Source organism: Schistocerca americana, chromosome 3, assembly GCF_021461395.2.
Source record: "Schistocerca americana isolate TAMUIC-IGC-003095 chromosome 3, iqSchAmer2.1, whole genome shotgun sequence".
NCBI lineage: Eukaryota > Metazoa > Arthropoda > Insecta > Orthoptera > Acrididae > Schistocerca > Schistocerca americana.
The window spans coordinates 554,064,608-554,083,716 of record NC_060121.1 but is presented as its reverse complement, the minus strand read 5'-3'; the positions used below and the strand labels follow the sequence as shown (position 1 = coordinate 554,083,716).

General features: G+C 43.0%; 1 protein-coding gene across 2 annotated transcripts in view; it reads left to right on the top strand.

Annotated features, from left to right (window-relative positions):
• The window catches only part of LOC124605205 (protein lava lamp-like), a 157,355-nt gene that overhangs the window by 116,184 nt on the left and 22,062 nt on the right, over positions 1-19,109 (top strand). For both annotated transcript variants that reach the window (XM_047136744.1, XM_047136743.1), the window contains exons 10-11: positions 5,299-5,552; positions 5,999-6,135. In XM_047136744.1, the coding sequence (XP_046992700.1) occupies positions 5,299-5,552; positions 5,999-6,135 (391 nt within the window). The remainder of the gene's footprint in view (positions 1-5,298; positions 5,553-5,998; positions 6,136-19,109) is intronic.

Sequence of the window (19,109 nt, the reverse complement as noted above, 5' to 3'; positions counted from 1 at the left end):
GAGGACAACTGGTCACGGGAAGCGATCGGCGGCGCGTGACCCAGGGAGGCGCCCGGCGGTTGCAGCGACGCGTCCACTGCGGGCGTCGCCAGCGGGAGAACAGGCGGCGGCGGCTGCGCGGCGCCATGGGGCAAAATGGAAGGCAGCGTCGGTAACACCTGGGGCTGAGGCGAGCCAGTAGATGGGTCCCCAGGGCACTGACCGGACCAAAATGAATTGGATGTTGCTTTATATGTGTTGCACCAAAGAGAGCATATATTCGTAATCGCAGCATCGATTCCGAACCAAGTACAGTGCTGACGAGCAAGTTGTTTCGTTCGCACTATACCCCAATGTCCTTGGTGGAGAAGCCGTAAGACAGAGGACTGTAACGAACGTGGGACCACGACCCTGGACTGATCATTATCAGAACGCAACAGCAAAACACCACGTCGCACAAAAAGTCTCTCCTTGTGAGCAAAAAATCGGCAAACCAACGGATCCTCGATCCGTGACTTTGACAAGCGCCATTGCGTAGCAACAAAACGTAGAACGGTAGCAAGGACAAGGTCAGCAGCTGTGGCAGTAGCTACACGACGAAAATCAATCAGAAACAATTCGACCACGTCATCGGTTTCTGAATCGATGAACATGCAAGCATCAGGCAAACAGGACAACGCATCGGCGTTTCCGTGCTTAGCAGTGGACCGATACAAGATATCGTAGTGGTACTGCGAGAGGAAAATAGACCAGCGAATGAATTTCTGTGCTGTACGTGGAGGTACAGGCTTGTTCGGATGAAAAAGCGATGTCAAAGGTTTGTGGTCTGTGATGATGGTAAAGTGACGACCATACAAGAAATCATGAAACTTTGTAACACCAAATACGAGAGCCAATGCTTCTTTCTCGATCTGTGAATAATTTCTTTGTGCAGACGAGAGCAATTTGGAGGCAAAGGCGATAGGGCGATCGTGTGGTCCATCTTTGTGCGCAAGCACAGCAGCGATCCCAAAATCCGATGCATCCACCATCAACAAAAGGGGCTTCTGGGGATCGAATGGCGTCAGGCAAGTATTGGAAAGCAACGCCGATTTCAACTGGCGAAAAGCGCGTTCGCATTCCGTCGTCCAGACGAACGGAACACCCTTACGGCGTAAGCAATGAAGCGGAGCTGAAATGGAAGAGGCGTGGCGCACATATTTATGATAATAGTTGATTTTGCCCAGCACACTCTGTAGCTGCTTCAAATTCTGTGGCGAAGGCAAGTCTTGTATGGCACGGAGGTGCTCTGGACTGGGATGTATGCCTTGGGCATTGAGTACATGTCCCAGGTAGGGCAAGTCCCTAGCAAAAAACACATTTGTCCTTCTGCAAGCGAAGACCATTTTGTCGCAAGACCTGAAATAATGTTCTGAGATTGGCTAAATGTTCTTCTTCCATCTTTCCGGAGATCACAATATCGTCCAGATAATTTGCTGCAGTAGGGACTGACGCACAAACAGTTTGTAGGTATTGCTGAAACAATGCAGGGGCGGATGCACACCCGAATGGCAGTCGTTTGAATCGATACAAACCAAGATGCGTGTTAACCACCAAAACGCGCTTTGATTCTTCATCCACCGGTATTTGCAAGTACGCATCTGCTAGGTCCAACTTCGAAAAATATTTACCTGGGCACAGTTCGTCAAAAAGATCTTCCGGGCGGGGTAAAGGAAAAGTTGCAATCACTAGTTGTGGATTCACTGTAGCCTTGAAGTCCACACAAAGTCTCAATTTTCCGGAAGGTTTTGGCAAAATTACTAAGGGTGAAGCCCAGAGAGAAGCCTGCACACGTTCAATTACACCTTGTGATTCCAAATCGTGTAATGTTTTTGCGACCTCATCACGCAATGCGTGGGGAACATTGCGCGCTCTGAAAAATTTCGGTTGCGTGTTGACATTCAGTTCCAAATGTGCTTTATAGTTCTTAGCGCAACCAAGGCCCGGTTCAAAAATGTCTGCAAATTCTTCAAATAGACGAGAAACACTGTCTGAAGGCACAGTCTGGTTCACTGATAGGACCTGATTTACTATAGACAAGTTAAACAACTGAAATAAATCTAAACCAAACAAGTTCACTGCAGAAGAAGAACGAAGGACGTAAAATGACACAAGTTTTGTTTGTCCTTTGTATGTTGCAAGAAGGCTGCACTGTCCTAATACAGGGATGTTGTGAGCCAAATAGCTATTTAACTTAACAGTTGCGGCACGCAACGGAGGTGTGCCCAGCAGTTTGTACGTGTCTTGATTGATCAGTGAAACTGCAGCTCCCGTATTGAGCTGGAATGGTATCACTTTGTTGTTAATGTCCAAGTCTACAAAATGTTTATTGTCCTGCTGACAACAAGAGCGACTGTCTCGTGCAACGTGAACTGACACTGGTACAAAATCACTTGCGACTTGATGGGAGTTCCGGCGATGTCGACACACACTATTTGTGGGATGAACACAGTCACTGTTAGAGAGAGTGGCACTGGGCGGAGTGGAATGAACTACATGAATTTCCATGGGCAAAGTTTCACGAGCCTGAGTATCCTTGGTTTGAAGTCGGCGCGAAGCAAAGGGCCTGGAATGGTTGTGAGTGTCCGATCTGAGCTTTTTCTGGCAAACACTCTGACCCTGGACGAGCTGTCTAAGGACATCCAGTAAGGCCTGCGTCTGCTGATTCTGTAAGCGATAAAATTCGGACAGTACATCTGGAGATAGTGGCGAAGCCATTACACAAGTAAATCAGGGCAATATCGATAAGAACGCAGTTTGGCCTCATCGCCAATGTTGTGGTTGGCAGGAGAGCCAACACCGGGTTACTAGAGGAGGCTGAAAGGCACGTGTTTTAGCTCACGGAGGCTGGCATGAGGTCTGAAACAGGACAAGGAAATTAGAATTTAGAAAAAATGGACGTAGCTGTTGGAATACTTAACTTTAATCCATTAATGGTGAACATCGGTCTTGACGGTACATTATTACAGTATCAATAGTAACTGGTACTGGCGCCTTGCTAGGTCGTAGCAAATGACGTAGCTGAAGGCTATGCTAACTATCGTCTCGGCAAATGAGAGCGTATTTTGTCAGTGAACCATCCCTAGCAAAGTCGGTTGTACAACTGGGCGAGTGCTAGGAAGTCTCTCTAGACCTGCCGTGTGGCGGCGCTCGGTCTGCAATCACTGATAGTGGCGACACGCGGTTCCGACGTATACTAACAGACCACGGCTGATTTAAAGGCTACCACCTAGCAAGTGTGGTGTCTGGCGGTGGCACCACACATTCAGTACAGTTCCACACAGTTGTTTAGTGAACAAAGTATAAGCTTAACATACCAGATTTGTCACTGGAATCAACACTTCCTAGCATATACTACTCGATACATAATTAACCCTTGGGCAGGCATGCCTTTGTACAAAGTGCGCCAATCACAGATAACATTATTTTGTAGTGTTCCATTGTTGTTTTACAATTGTGAGCCAGTACCTATTTGTTAATTATTGCTTCAGCTAACAAAGTAATAAGTTGTGTTGTCGCAAATCCAAATGAGTTGCAGTAATATAAAATAAACAGCAAGCTAAGTGAGAAGAAATTTACGATACGTGCAAGAAAATTATCCAGATTCCGAGCTGGCAGTACAATACTCCAATGAGGCAGTTGTCTATGAGATAATTAGTAATGAAATAAGAGTTTGGCAAGGATGTTATGCAACTGTGCAGTGTTCAATGCTTTGGGAGGGTTATTAGTACGGGGTAGGACTTGTATGTGGTAACAGAGTGATATAATGAAAGGTATATTTTATTATTGTTTAATTAAACAGTGGTTTATCTCACATAGTGTAAGTTTATTTTATCATTGTTTAATTAAACTAGGATTAAACTGTGGTTTCGCTCATACATATTTACCTTGGCAACATAAAAACAGATATTTGTCAGCAGTCATTCTTTCTTTGCATCATTCATGAATGGAATAGGGAATGAGGGAAATGATAATGACCACAGTGAAACCACAGTGCACAATCCTCTTGCACTGATTCCACAATATTAAGGAAAATGTGGCTTTGTACACATTTTTCACACATGATTAGTACTATTATACTTGTAAATAACTTTACAGATATATGTGGTTCAACATATAAGTGGTCTTTTACAGTAGTAGAGTTTTATGTCCCCTTTCTATGCCCACCCCCTTTTATTATGATTTATTGAACTTCTGTAGAGTGACAAAAAATGGCACTTAACAGTATAATTAGGAGTGACCCCTTCTTGACTGAGATGGATACCAAAGCATTGAACTAAATCTTATGGAGACATTTATACAAATTAAGTCTAATGGTCACAATTTCTATCACTTCTGAACATTATATCAGTAACTACATTGCTCCTGGTGTTCTTGCACAGATTTAAAAACTAGTTTATCACAGCAGAAAACACACTACTCAAATATCTCTACCAGTCATTGAGCCTATTCTGCTATGTGGATGATACACTCTTGGAAACAAAGATGAAAAATAGCTGCTAATACTTGAAAGAAAATAAAAAATGAACATTTTTCAGTTCGAAAGTGAGTGCCTCCTAGTTTGGAGAATCTGAAAAAATGAAGAACTACTTATGCTTTAGAAAAACCACAAGGTACTGAGGAAGAGAATGCTACATTGGACTGCACGTGTACGTAAGATGCTTGAAAACTGACTGTGTTTCAAATCTTTGTCCAGAAGACCCAATCAGACTGAAGGAAGGGGAAAAAATCCAGAACAAGGTGAAAGGATAACATCTGATGCAGTGTGGTTAAGCTGAGTGTGAGCCCCAAAAGTATAGATGTTAAATGACCTGGAACTATGTGGAAGAGGAATTTTAAGTATGTCTAAGGTCACGTAGTCCCACACTGCAACTAAAAAAGATCCGCTTGTTCCACTTCATCACACACATTGTGGCAGAAGGCTAAGTTTTAATATGTTTGACAAGAATCAAATTGGTCTTCATGTCTTGGAAGGCTTTATATGTGCAAAATGTTAATTACACTATTGGCTAGATTTCACATTCAGTTAGAGTATGCCAATTCTCATAACTGGTTGATTAAGGTCTACTCAGCCAATAGTGCCTACCTCGAATGGATCACTTATACTAAAGCATTGTGGTGTTCATCATGAAATTGGGCTTGATGAATACTGTGCTTTAATTTCCATTGCTCTTTATAATTATTTTTCATTATAATATAAATTTTATGGCTTATTTCAGATGCATACAAGTATGACATATACATGTTTTGCAGATCATGTTTATTTTTTTCTGTCATCAGTTGTTAGAGGAACGTGATACTCTCCAACTAAGACTTTCGAATGCCTTAAAAGTTAACGAGGACCTTCGAAATAAGTTGGGGAAAATATCAGCGACCTCCACACCAGTTCGAAGTGTGTCACTTTCGTCCCCACACCACTCTCTTTTGAGTGGTGCAGCCTCATTGGATCAGTCTGAACTGGTTCAAGTGGGACAAACACCAGTACCTCCTCAGTCTGAGGAGGCTAAGGAAGATCTTCAGGCTCTTGCAGATAAGTTAGTACTTTCATTGATCTAGTAAATAAAGATGTGACATTGTATTTTTGCAACTTATGTTCTGTTTGTATCACACAGTTGTTTAGTTCATGTATGAGCTTCCACATTGCTAAGCACAACACTCTGGTACAAATTTGCAGACTATTTAGTGAAAGCTTAAATGAATAAGAAAACTTAAACTTATCATATTACCTTTCTGTTGTTTGTATTGGCTACAGACCATTGTTTGAAACATCTTTAATTTGGTTGCACAGTAGTTCTCAATCACATGTGAATATTTATTAGACTTAAAATAATTCTTGTTTTAGCTTGAAGATAAGGAAGTATTCTTGTTTTAGCATCAGTTTGGTGATATGCTTTCCATAGAAAGAATCCAACTGCTTTCTAGAATTATCTGCTGTATTTGTTATTTTAACCCTGTATTTTGTCCTCTCCTGCTACCAAAGGCTGTCCCAACTACATAGTGTAGACTACAGACGAGATGTCACATTGAAGGACGAAAGTGAACAGCGACACAGTGAGCAGATACAGTTGCTTCAGCATAGAGGAAGTGGCATTGTACTTGATGCCAGCTATACATTGTGTGAGTACTTGAGATGAGTATTTTTATATAAGTAGCTGTCATGTCTTCTTAATTTATTTGAAAATATTTAAGCAAGTAAAAAACATTATTTCATCCATTTCAGCGATATTTTTACTTACGTGTCAGTATTTCTTTTTACTTTCATTTGTTTTTCATTTTCTTCTGTTTTTTATGATATTTGCTAATATTGTACTTAAAAATTGGTTAATGGAGCCAAGTCTAGTGATAACAGTATCAGAAAGAGGAAGGGAAAGCCCGTGTGATTCTTTAGGCTTAAAAAGCTAAAATTAGGAGTTTGCATATAAAGTTTATCTGCTAGTGCTCATAATACTTATACTTATTGCAATTAGACAGACACTTTAGAAACATTAAAGTCTACCCACTTAACAATAGCTGTAAATAAAGGTGCTGGATCATGTCTTTTCCAATTCATGTTCATAAATCTAGTTCAAGTTGTAACACAGGTGTGTAGTTCATTTATAAGATTCTTACTAATTTATTTACTCCATGGCACTATGGTCCTCTGAGGACCTTGGCCTCATCAATCACAGATTTCCAATCGTCTTGGTCTTCAGCACGCCTGCACCATCTCCTCACTCCCACTACTCTCTGGTTGGCTTCCACATCATATTCCAACCATCTCACATGCGGTTGTACTCTCCTCCACCTACCACCAGGATGTTCCATCATCATCATCTTCTTCTTCTTCTTCGGGAGCCTTTATTCTGTCATACGCTGGACATATCCTAACCATCTTAGCCTTCACATTTTGATTGAGGTTACCAAATCAGGTTCTTTGTACAGAGCCCATATTTCTTCATTACTCCTAATTCAATGTATCTCACCTTTTTTTACAGGACCAAAAATCTTCCTCAGCACTTTCCTTTCCAATATATTTAGCTTCTTCTCCAAAGCCTATGTCAATACCCATGTCTCGCTGCCATATGCAAGAACTGGTTTGATCACTGTTTTGTAGAGTGTCAGCTTTAGTTTCCTACTTAGGTTCTTACTTTTGAGCATGGTCTGTAGTGCTTTATGTGGTCTGTCTGCAGCCTTAATTCGGTTTGTTATATCTGCCTCCACTTTCTTTTCTGATGTTATTACTGAGCCAAGATAATAAAGCTATCTACTCTTTCAAAGTTGTACCCTTCTAACTGTAGATCACCTGTGTTTCTTCTAACTCTGTCAGTTACCATATACTTAGATTTCTAAACCAAGATTCTTGGCAGCAGCTTCAAACTCTTAGAAGGCTCATGCAAGTGCCTCCGTACTTGTAGCACTTATTATTACATCATCTAAGTCTAAGATTTGCAGAAGTCTATTGTGAATATTGCCTCCTGGGTTTGTGGTTATTGATCTGACTGCATTCTCTAACACTAGCTTGAATATTACTGGGGATAATGGGTCTCCCTGTCTTAGGCCTTCTTCCATTGGGAATGATCTCGACAGACATCCCTGAACTTTAACCTAGCTTTTACTGTTTTTCAGGGTCATCTTAGTTAATTTTATTAGCTTCTAAGGAAATTTGAATGGATACATTGTTTCCCACTCTCCTTGAGAGTAAGTAGAGAAAGGATTTTGTAGATGATACTAAGCAGAGATATTCGTCAGTAGTTCTTACAGTGGTTGCGTGATCCTTTCTCATGTATATGGCAAATGGTTGCTAACGTCAAGTCCTCTGGCATTTTCTCTGTTTCCCAGGCCACTGTAATTTTTTATGTACCCTCCATACTAATATTTCACCTCCGTGTTTTATCAATTCCGCTGTTACTAGGTCGTATCCAGGAGCTTTGTTATTCCCAAGTTACTTTATAATTGCTCTTAGCTCTTCTATCGATGGTGGTTCTGTGTCCACTGCATTATCATCTCCATCCACCTCATGTTCTTCTTCAGTTTCTTCTGTAGCCCCTCCATTTCTCACTTCACTTACAATGTGTCTGTCTGACTGTAACACTTCAAAATGTTGTGCCTTTGTTTCTATTATTTTTTCCTTCCCAACAATAAAACTGCCTGTCTCTTCTTTCAGCATGTCCATCCTTGGCTGATATCCTCTCTTTATTTGTCCCACACCATAAAAGAATTTCCTCTCCTGCTTATTTTCAAAGTAGTTTTGTATTTCATCCATCCATTCCCTTTCCTGTACTCTCTTTTTAATCCACACTAAATTCTTAGCTACCCTTCTCTTCTCTTTAAATGTAGCCACATTATTTCATGTTGGTCTCTGTAACATTCTTTGTCGAGTTTGATTTCTATCATATAGCACCTTTGACATCTCCTCATCAAACCATCTGTTTCTTTTCTGTTTTCCTCTTTCTCCAAGTACTTCTTGAGCTGTTGTATTTAAAGCTATCTTAGTTTCCTCCCATAGTACGTTGATATCCTTTCCCTCCATCCCACTGATCCTTTGCAACTTCTCTTGCACTTTGTTCCTATACTCTTCCATTTTCTTCTGATCTTTGGGCATCTCCACATTGTAGACTCTATGTTTCTCCAACCCAGCCCTTCTGGCTTTACTGCAATCCTTTCTAAGGTTTTGATTCTTACCAAAAGATGGCCTTCAGTCAATATCCGCTCCTCGCCGGCTAATCATATCCAAAATATCTGAGGCATGCCATCCATCTATAGTACATGATCTATTTGATTTCTCGTCAACCCATCTGGTGATACCCAAGTCTCCTTATGAATGTCTTTGTGCAGGAAACACATGCTTTTAATCATTAATCCTTTGCTAAAAGCAAATTCAATCAGTTTCCAACCATTGTTATTTGATTCCAAATGTTTACTGTGGAGACCTGTCACCAGTTGGTTCTCTTTCTCTTTACCTACTTTAGCAATACAATCCCCCAGGATAACTTTGACAACATACTTTGGCAGCTTGTCATATACTTGCTCCAATTTCTCATGAAATTCTTCTTTATCTTCTTCAGCTGCATCTTCCGTTGGGGCATGCACGCTAATCTGCGACAAGTTGGAGAAATTTTCCCTTCAGCCTCTGTCGACATAATCTGGGGTTTATTGTTTCATATTCCACCGGACTTCTTTGTCATAAAACCTATTCCCAATCTATTTTCTTCTTCCTCGCTATTGATCAAGGTATAATGCTGGAGATCAGCCACCTCTGTTTGTTTCCATCTTACCTCTAGCAATGCTGCTACATCAATTCAGTACCTCAATAATTCCTCCTCGAGCTTCCTACTGGCTCCACCTGAAAAATACTTCTTACATTCCATGTTTGTATATACCGAAATCGTTGCCATTTGACATGTGCTGGTTGTCGTAAGTTTGAGACAGTCCAGTTCTCTCTGTGAATTGGTTGCTTAACAATAACTTTTTTTCCGGTATGGGGTTGTTAGCCCCATGATCAGCCGCCAACCTGGAGGACCTGGATTTGTATCGGGGTTACTCCCTTAGGGAAACTGGCTTCACCACTATGTTGTATGTAATTGAAAATGACAAGAAAAAAGGATAGGCTTAGGGTAGTCTGATACCGAGCGCAGTGGGTTTCAAGTCAGTGCCAGACGGAGTGGAACTAGATGACCACTAGAGGACTCTGCAGCAGTCGCACCCTTAGCTGTGGCTGCGTGTGCTCCTGGCTCGAGTCTAACGTGAGGGCGCCACTGTGGAGCACGTGATCCCAGCAGCCAATAGCGACATACCCTGTCCTGTATTTAGGCGGCTGCCTCTCACTCAGTGAGGCAGTCTGGTATTCGCGTTGAGTCGGTTGATATCTTGCTTACAGACATTGTGTTTACGTTGTGTGTGCTTACTTCCCGTTTACGAGTGGATGTCGTTTTGATTTTGTGAGGTTATCTATTGTGAGCCTGTTGCTTAATACTTTGTCATTGATCTTGGTGTCTTGCTCGGTTGTCTGTTGTCGTGCCTGTCCTTCCATTCCCATTCGTCCCTGTCCTTCCATTCCCGTTCGTCCGTCTTGTCTGTTTGTGGGCCGCTCCCGTTTGGTCCCGCCGCATTTTCATTTGCGGCAACCCCGCGACCATTCCCATCGCAGTTACAACATTTTGCCGATGACATAAACGGTAGTCGTCATGGAGCTAAGTTGGTCTGTCTTCTGGAACAACAGCAGCAGCAGCAGCAGATCCATTTAGACATCTTACATAAGTCAATGCGGTTGCTAACGGACAAAGTCGATGCCAGGGACACGCTACCACAACAGCTTCCGAGTCCTTGGATGTCCGATGCTTTCCCATGTCCGCCGTCGTTCCCACCATTTAATGACGCTAATGAAGACTGGGAAACAACTTACATCGGCTGAAACAACATTTGATGGCTTTTCAGGTCACGGATGACCCCTTGCAGCACTCGTTGTTTTTGTCTTGGGCCTCCCCAGACACATTCTTTCTTCTCCTCAAGTTGGCACCTTTGTCCTGTCCTGTGGCTCTCTCTCTCCAGGAGATATGTCTGTTGCTGACAAACTATTATTCACATTGCTACCATGTGGTCGCCTCTCAGCTGTAGTTCCACCAGTACCATAAACAACCTGGTCACGGACTTGCAGGGTCGATGCAATTTTACGTGCACCAATCAGCAGTGTAAGGCTTCATATGTGGACTCCCTGATCCAGGATGTGGTGGTTCAGCTGGCTCCCGATCCTGAGGTCCGCACTGCGGCGTTGAAACTCGATAATCCCTCATTGGAAGAGATTCTCCACATTGCCCACTAATTTTAAATTGCTCAGGTGGCTAATGAGCATCTCATGGCATGGCCGCAAGTGGCGGCTATCAGTGCATCTCTGCGGGTTCCGTCCTCACGACGTTGACGTGGCCCAGCCAACAGAGGCCAGCGTCATCGGGACTCCTCTTTTTCCGACATCTCTATGGCTTCACAGCCTCATGCAGCCCACTTCCGTCTTGCCCACAGTGCTTTACCGCACACTCTTGAGCTAATTACCCCCACTGCTGGAAAACTTGCATGCTGTGTGAGAAGGAGGGCCACATCCGATCTGTTTGTTGTAGTCGCTCAACTCACTTCCATCCTGCCCCTCCTGGGCCCCAGGATACCGTACATGCTCTGCAATTGGTCGTCCCGCTGGAGGACCCATCAGCACAGAAGCTATTCCTCACGCTCAGTCTTTTTACTGAGGATGTCAGTTTTCAGGTCAACACTGGGGCCACTGTTTCCCTGATTAATATTGGGTCATATACCCTCCTGGGCTTCCCTGCATTGTCACCTCCATTTCAGTGTTCGGTTGCCTATGGTGACGGTTCCATTCCCCTTCATGAGCAGTTCATCGTCCAGGTGACATACAAACATGTTCCACGGCTCTTTACCCTATTTATCGTCAGCCATCTGTCGGCTTCAAATATTTTTGGCCTCGATGCGTTTCAGCTGTTTGGCTTTTCAATTTCTGATGAAGTTTTAACTGTGATTTATTTTAAAAGAAAACGGACCACCCAATTCATAAATAACCGCCTTCCTGCGGGTGGGCAAACGGAGAAGAATGGTGGGACGACCCCAAAACAAAGCGGTTGGTGACCTCACCAAGAAAACAACTAGAATTTAACAAGTAAATGGAACAACACATCACCAATCACTTAACTTCTAATAAACTACGATTTCTGGAGAAAACCTGGCACAGCACCTCCAAATCCCTCTCTCGAACCGTCCAGTGCCAGACGCTTCAACGGATGCAGGAAGGCACGCCGATCTCCCATATCACAGCGTTGCAGCTTGACCAGCCAGACCGATGTTGTTGGTTGACTTCTGATGCTCTCATGTTGACCGCGAAGCCACTACCCCTCGCTATACGGTGCGGCCCACTGGACTCATGTTGCGACCTCACAAGCGCCGACGCTCAAGGCGGACAAGTCATCTTGTGTCTCCCTGTGTGACCGACCGACCAATCGATCCAACCGCCACTGACCATTGCCTGAGCAACTCAAGCAGACTGGCGGCATAATGCGCAGACTCAGATGCAGAAACTAAGTCCCGACCAGGCGACCACTCGCTGAGTTCTCTTACTGGCGGAGTGGAAAGACTCTCATTTATCCAGCTTTGAAGATTGATCCGAACAAAAGATATACTAGCACTCCGGACGACAGACAGACACTAACTGCCTCACAAATTCGGACGACAGACAGACTAGCAAGCTGGGGACGAGAGACTGACCCAGAATGGTCCTTGGCGAGCTCATAGCGCCCCTTAAATGCACATGACCAGCAACCTTTCCCCCTTTCTCACCAGAGGGAGACACCAAAGCTGCGATTGCCACAGCGCCGCCACCGCCAGAAACGGAGGGCGACTGCTTCACACTACGCGCTACGGCGCGCTCTTCAAAACAGTAATTTTTACCACAGCTCAAAGTTAAGCTTGTTTCCACGGCTGTTCCTTTTCAGGATGATCTATGCTAGCCTCTTGCATCATTGTTTGCAACGGATCTCTGGTGTGCTTTACGTTTTCAGGCGCTCATCACTCTTTGGCCAGATGCGCAGCATCGCTTTTTCCAGGCCAGACCCATTTCGGTGGCCTTACGGCCAGCAGTCAAGCAGGAACTTGATTGGCTCCAGGCTGCTGGCGTCCTAGAGCCTGGAACATATAGTGCTTGAGCGACACCATTGGTGATCATAAGGAAACCCAATGAGTCCCTTCAGCTGTGTGGGGACTTTGGTGCTACTGTCAGTGCTCAGTCCTTAGTGGACACTTACCCCATTCCCCAACAGGAAGACCTTCTTGCCAAGCTTGTGGCGGGAGAGTACTTTTCTAAGATTGACCTGGCTGAGGTATACCACCAGTTACCCTTGTATGCCGATTCCCAGAACATCATGGTTATCAACACACCTTTCGCATTATACAACTACAAGTGCCTTCCATTTCGTGTCTCTTCAGCGCCAGCAATTTTCCAGCAGTTCCTGGAGCAGCCCACACAGCCTTTCCCAGCCTGTGTGAATTATCTGGATGACATCTTGGTCATCGGGCATACCCGCCAGGAACATTTGCACAACCTCAGCGCCTTATTTCATGCTCTGCAATCTGCAGGTTTACGCTGTCGGCTGGACAAGTGCTGTTTTTTTCTTCCGAAAGTGGAATACATAGGCCGCTGACTTAGCAAAGATGGCATTCGCCCTTCGGATCGCAATGTCGCAGTCATTGAGGCTCTTCCTCGTCCCAAGGACTTATCTGAACTCCAGGTGTTTTTGGGCAAGGTTTCTTATAATTACTTAAAGGTCTTACCCAAGTTGCCTCTGTTGCTCAACGCAATCTGAGAGTAGTTCCGTTGTGCCGGGGTCAACGTCTTATATGCATAAGTGATGGGCTGTTCTCAGCCATCGGTATTCTGATGTGTGAGGACTGCTCCAATACCGTATGCCGACATATCAGCCACCACAACCAAGGGGCGGTTCAGAGAGAAAGGAATAAGGCAAGGGGCGGACTTCAGCATCGAATTTAAAGGGAGAAATGTCTGGTCACAGGCAGGAGTCCAATCAAAAGACACCCCTTTGTGACTCAAGTGTCAATCAACAGCTTATGAAAACCATTCTATTATTTTAGTGCACTCTAGTGGGCACAATCGAAACTAAAATCACGGTCCCCGTATCCAGTATTGTCCTCTATCGGCTGATACATAAACTACGTGCGTGTCCAGTCTCTCATCACCATGTGTCACTCTCCAGCTCCGAGACACATCTCCCACTTAACTGCCTCCAAGGCAGGATCGTTATAAGGCGTTACGCCTCACACCCCCTATGATTATAAAATTTGATTCCAAAAAGTTTTAATATTATACTAATATTGATCCTGACTTAAAATTACAAAATATTTTACAAAAAGTATTCTCATTCTTATAGACTAAAATCACAAATCTCTTACTTCGGACTTGGCAGTCTATAACTAACCTAGTCTAAAATCTTTAATTTCTTTTATAATAATCCTCTTACTTGAAAAATTCCTAACTATTTTTTAATAACTTTTTACATTTACTTTTTGAATGTCTTTTTTCAGGCACTGCGGTTGGTGTCCTATTTAATAATAGTATTTTGTCCTACCTTAAAAAAAACTGCACATAACTATCGCCTCTTTATCACACATTCTTCCGTGAGTCTTGAGTATGGCACCTTGCATTGTAGCGTCCATAACACACCTGTGTTCTCCACTTATTGGTCCCTCCATGGTTTACATGCATTGCTGTCCCTGAAACCATACTTTCGTCTAAGCCTACTTCCTTTATATACATCCTAATATACAATTACTTATAGTATAGGAGATTATTTTCATTTTTTACTATTTAGTTAGATTAACTTGAATTCAAATGAAAGTAAATTAACAGAGTATTGCTTACTCAAATCGGCAAGATCAAATCTATTCGAAAATCTTTTCTAAAATTTACTTCTTTTCCAAAAACGTAATGAATTTAAAAGAACTAGTTGCTATTGCAAGCAAAGGTTATATTCATTTTTTCTGTTTAACTTTCACTCAACTTGAAAATATTTAATGGTAAAAAACACATTTCCTATAAACAATTATTTACAAACATTTTTATAGTACATAGTTACCACTTTTTATGTACTGTCTCTTTTCATCACTTCTTCCTCATAGTTTCACCACTACGTAACATAGATCAAGAATTTCACATCTCTCTGTTTGGGGCAAAGTGCACCCTCCTGATGGACCATAAACCCTTAGTCACGCTTTTTGGACCCCACTCTCACCTTCCAGAGAGGACGGCTCAGTGTCTCCAGTGGCGGGCGTTATTTTCACGGAATTACACATACACCATCTGGTATAAGCCCACCACCCACCATGCTAATGCAGACGCTTTGTCACATCTCCCAGCAGGCCCCGATCCTGCATTTGACCAACAGGAGGTCCTCTGCTTTCACATTTATTCCGCTCGCTAGGATGCGCTGGACGGTCTGCCTCTTATGGCTGCTCACATTGCCATGGCTACACTCCGAGACCCTGTCTTCCAGCAGGTTCTCCGCTACATGGTCCACGGTTGGCCATCCTATCTTACTCATCGGATCCAAACTGACTTCAGCACTTGGTGCCATGTGTCCCACCAGCTCTCCGTGGTCAGTGATGTCCTTCTGTTGGCCACGGTGTTGGATGCCCATTGGGTGGTCATCCCTCTGGATTTTCGACATTGCGTGCTCAGTTTGTTACACCACTGGCACGTGTATTGGCCCGGCATCGATGGCGATATTGACCGCCTGGTCCGCAGCTGCACTGTGTGTGCGCGTCACCAGACAAGCCCCCCCTCAGTCATTCTCACCCTGGCCTGTGCCTCACTGGGCCTGAGATCACATTCATCTTGATTTTGCGGGCCCGTTTTTGGGGTCCATGCAGTTACTTATCATTGATGCCTACTCCAAATATCCATATGTCGTCTGCATGGCATCCACCACCACAGAGTCACACTCATGGCCCTGTACCATAATCTGCTGAAATTGGTGTAAATTATGGGAGTTGTGATTGAGTTACATAAGGCACTCCTTTCTGTTAAGGAAATTTGAGTGAAGTTATAACAAGGATTTGGGTATAAAACTGTGAGTCATTCAGAAGACTTGGGCAACATAAGAATTACAAGTTGTCCGTTATGCGTGGATGATGTTAGTGGATTGGGGAAGTTTCACAGTTCCTAGTTCCAGACAGCTGTGAAAAACAGAACCTGGGTTGAACTGTGACATCACTTGAGTAGCTACTACAATGTTTAGTGCCAGACAAACATCTACTATATCCTGGGTATCGCCTAAAACCACAGGCAGCCATTTCGAGGTAGGTGGATGGTGTTCATACACTTTGCGGCGGTGCGGTTCTTTCCGTCCCTTTACGACGGACCTGCACCTACCTGTGAACATTGTCTCAGCAGGTCATCAGTAGGAAAGCTGAGTGAAACCTTCTGTACTTCGACATGAACCAGGCTGCAATTAAAGTCACCAATCTATGTTTCGGGAGAAAGTTTTGTCACTAAATGAAAGGTTGGAAATTTTGTCCTCAATTAATAGATTCTGAAACTTAGGTGAACAAGTATCACTCCCAAGCCCATGCTAGTCTTAACACAGTCACTCTCAATCCCTTTCGCTCACCTTAGCAAGTTTATGGTGTTGCATTTCCCGAAAACATAATAGCTACAAAAATACTGATTGTTGTTGATTGAGAATGCTCGCGAAATGTGAAGTCTGTCCGTACCAAATGCAGTCACAGTTTTTAGCCACCGACCTGTTCTCGTCACAAAATTCACTTAAAAATTCTGAAATTTCTACACACACATCGGAATAATTATGCCGTCACTTTCCAACACTTTTGAAGTATGGAACACTGTTAGATCCAGCAACTTATCGTTTCCATCGGAACTGCTACTACACATGTCCGATCAGTTTCATGTCTAGGCTTTGAATCTTCTCTAGAATAATCTAAGTCTTTTCTACCAGCAGAGAAAGGCGCGCGAAGAATATTGCTTTACCATTGGTCAGTTTACTCAACAGCCAATAGCAAAACAACATTCTCCCGTGGCAGTCCGCACTTTTCATCAATAACCAATCGCAAAATAGTAAACCTCATGACTGCACTTTTTACCGACGTAATTATCTAATATGTTGAAGTTTTGCTTATGCATTACTATTGTTATTTATACCTGAATTAACTTTCCCTTTACCATAAACTTACTTTACAAATCTATTCTACAAAAATCCCCTTTGTTCATATCCATACTTCTTCGAAATGTTCCCACACTAAAACCTACTACATAACTCATTAAACAATTATCTTCATATTAACATTAATCCACACTCATGCATCATTCATACTGCTAAAATACATTTATAACATTTTACATACACAAAAAGACATATTAACACTTTATGAAAATACAATAACAGCTTATGAAAACCATTCTATTACTTTAGTGCACTCTAGTTGGCACAATCGAAACTAAAATCGCAGTCCCCGTATCCAATATTGTCCTCTATCGGCTGATACATAAACTACGTGCGCGTCCAGTCTCACGTCACCATCTGTCACTCTCCAGCTCTGAAACACATCTCCCACTTAACCGCCTCCAAGGCAGAATCGTTATAAGGCGTTACGCCTCAACTTCATCTATCAGAACATACCACAGCCAGCTTATAATGCTGTCCTGAAAGAAGAAGTAATGGTTAATAATGGTGAAAGTTTGAAATCTTTGTCATGAGTAGGTTTTGCTTGGTTGCTAATAAAACTTGTACAACAGTGAAACAGTTTGTCTCTATGTAAGATCAATCAAGATGATGCAGTAGTTAAGACATCAGACTCATATTCAATTCAAATTCGGATTTATTTCCTTGTCCTACTCAAGAATTTTCTCTGTTTCTAAAGATTTAATCATCAGTGGGGTGATAAACCCAAACCATCCTTCCTTCGTATGTGTAAAGCTGTAACACAAATGATAACATGGTTTGGATAATAGTACGTTGCAGTGACAAAGCACTGTTCATGTAGGTAATACTGCCCAGTTGAGCACATATTAAAACGCCATTCATTTAATTATATTGCCATTCTTACTCTGGAACCTATAGCATCACCTGGGATCTCTGTTGCCACTGCACCCTCGGATTTGGACATCCCTGGTGGTCGACACTTGGGTAGTCCCTGCCTGGAGATCCGAATGGGGGACTATTTTACCTCTGGAATATTTTACCCAAGAGGACGCCATCATCATTTAATCATACAGTAAAGCTGCATGCCCTCGGGAAAAATTACGGCTGTAGTTTCCCCTTGCTTTCAGCCGTTCGCAGTACCAGCACAGCAAGGCCGTTTTGGTTATTGTTACAAGGCCAGATCAGTCAATCATCCAGACTATTGCCCTTGCAACTACAGAAAAGGCTGCTGGCCCTCTTCAGGAACCACACGTTTGTCTGGCCTCTCAACAGATACCCCTCCGTTGTGGTTGTACCTACGGTACAGCTATCTGTATCGCTGAGGCACGCAAGCCTCCCCACCAACGGCAGGGTCCATGGTTCATGGAGGGGTAAGAAATGAAAAAGGAAGCCGTCTGGTAGAATTTTGCACAGAGCATAACTTAATCATAGCTAACACTTGGTTCAAGAATCATAAAAGAAGGTTGTATACATGGAAGAACCCTGGAGATACTAAAAGGTATCAGATAGATTATATAATGGTAAGACAGAGATTTAGGAACCAGGTTTTAAATTGTAAGACATTTCCAGGGGCAGATGTGGACTCTGTCCACAATCTATTGGTTATGACCTGTAGATTAAAACTGAAGAAACTGCAAAAAGGTGAGAATTTAAGGAGATGGGACCTGGATAAAGTGACTAAACCAGAGGTTGTACAGAGTTTCAGGGAGAGCATAAGGGAACAATTGACAGGAATGGGGGAAAGAAATACAGTAGAAGAAGAATGAGTAGCTTTGAGGGATGAAGTAGTGAAGGCAGCAGAGGATCAAGTAGGTAAAAAGACGAGGGCTAGTAGAAATCCTTGGGTAACAGAAGAAATATTGAATTTAATTGATGAAAGGAGAAAATATAAAAATGCAGTAAATGAAGCAGGCAAAAAGGAATACAAACGTCTCAAAAATGAGATCGACAGGAAGTGCAAAATGGCTAAGCAAGCATGGCTAGAGGACAAATGTAAGGATGCAGAGGCTTATCTCACTAGGGGTCAGATAGATACTGCCTACAGGAAAATTAAAGAGACCTTTGGAGACAGGAGAATCATTTGTATGAACATCAAGAGCTCAGATGGAAATCCAGTTCTAAGCAAAGAAGGGAAAGCAGAAAGATGGAAGGAGTATATAGAGGGTCTATACAAGGGCGATGTACTTGAGGACAATATTATGGAAATGGAAGAGGATGTAGATGAAGATGAAATGGGAGATACGATACTGCGTGAGGAGTTTGACAGAGCACTGAAAGACCTGAGTCGAAACAAGGCCCCCGGAGTAGACAACATTCCATTGGAACTACTGACGGCCTTGGGAGAGCCAGTCCTGACAAAACTCTACCATCTGGTTGGCAAGATGT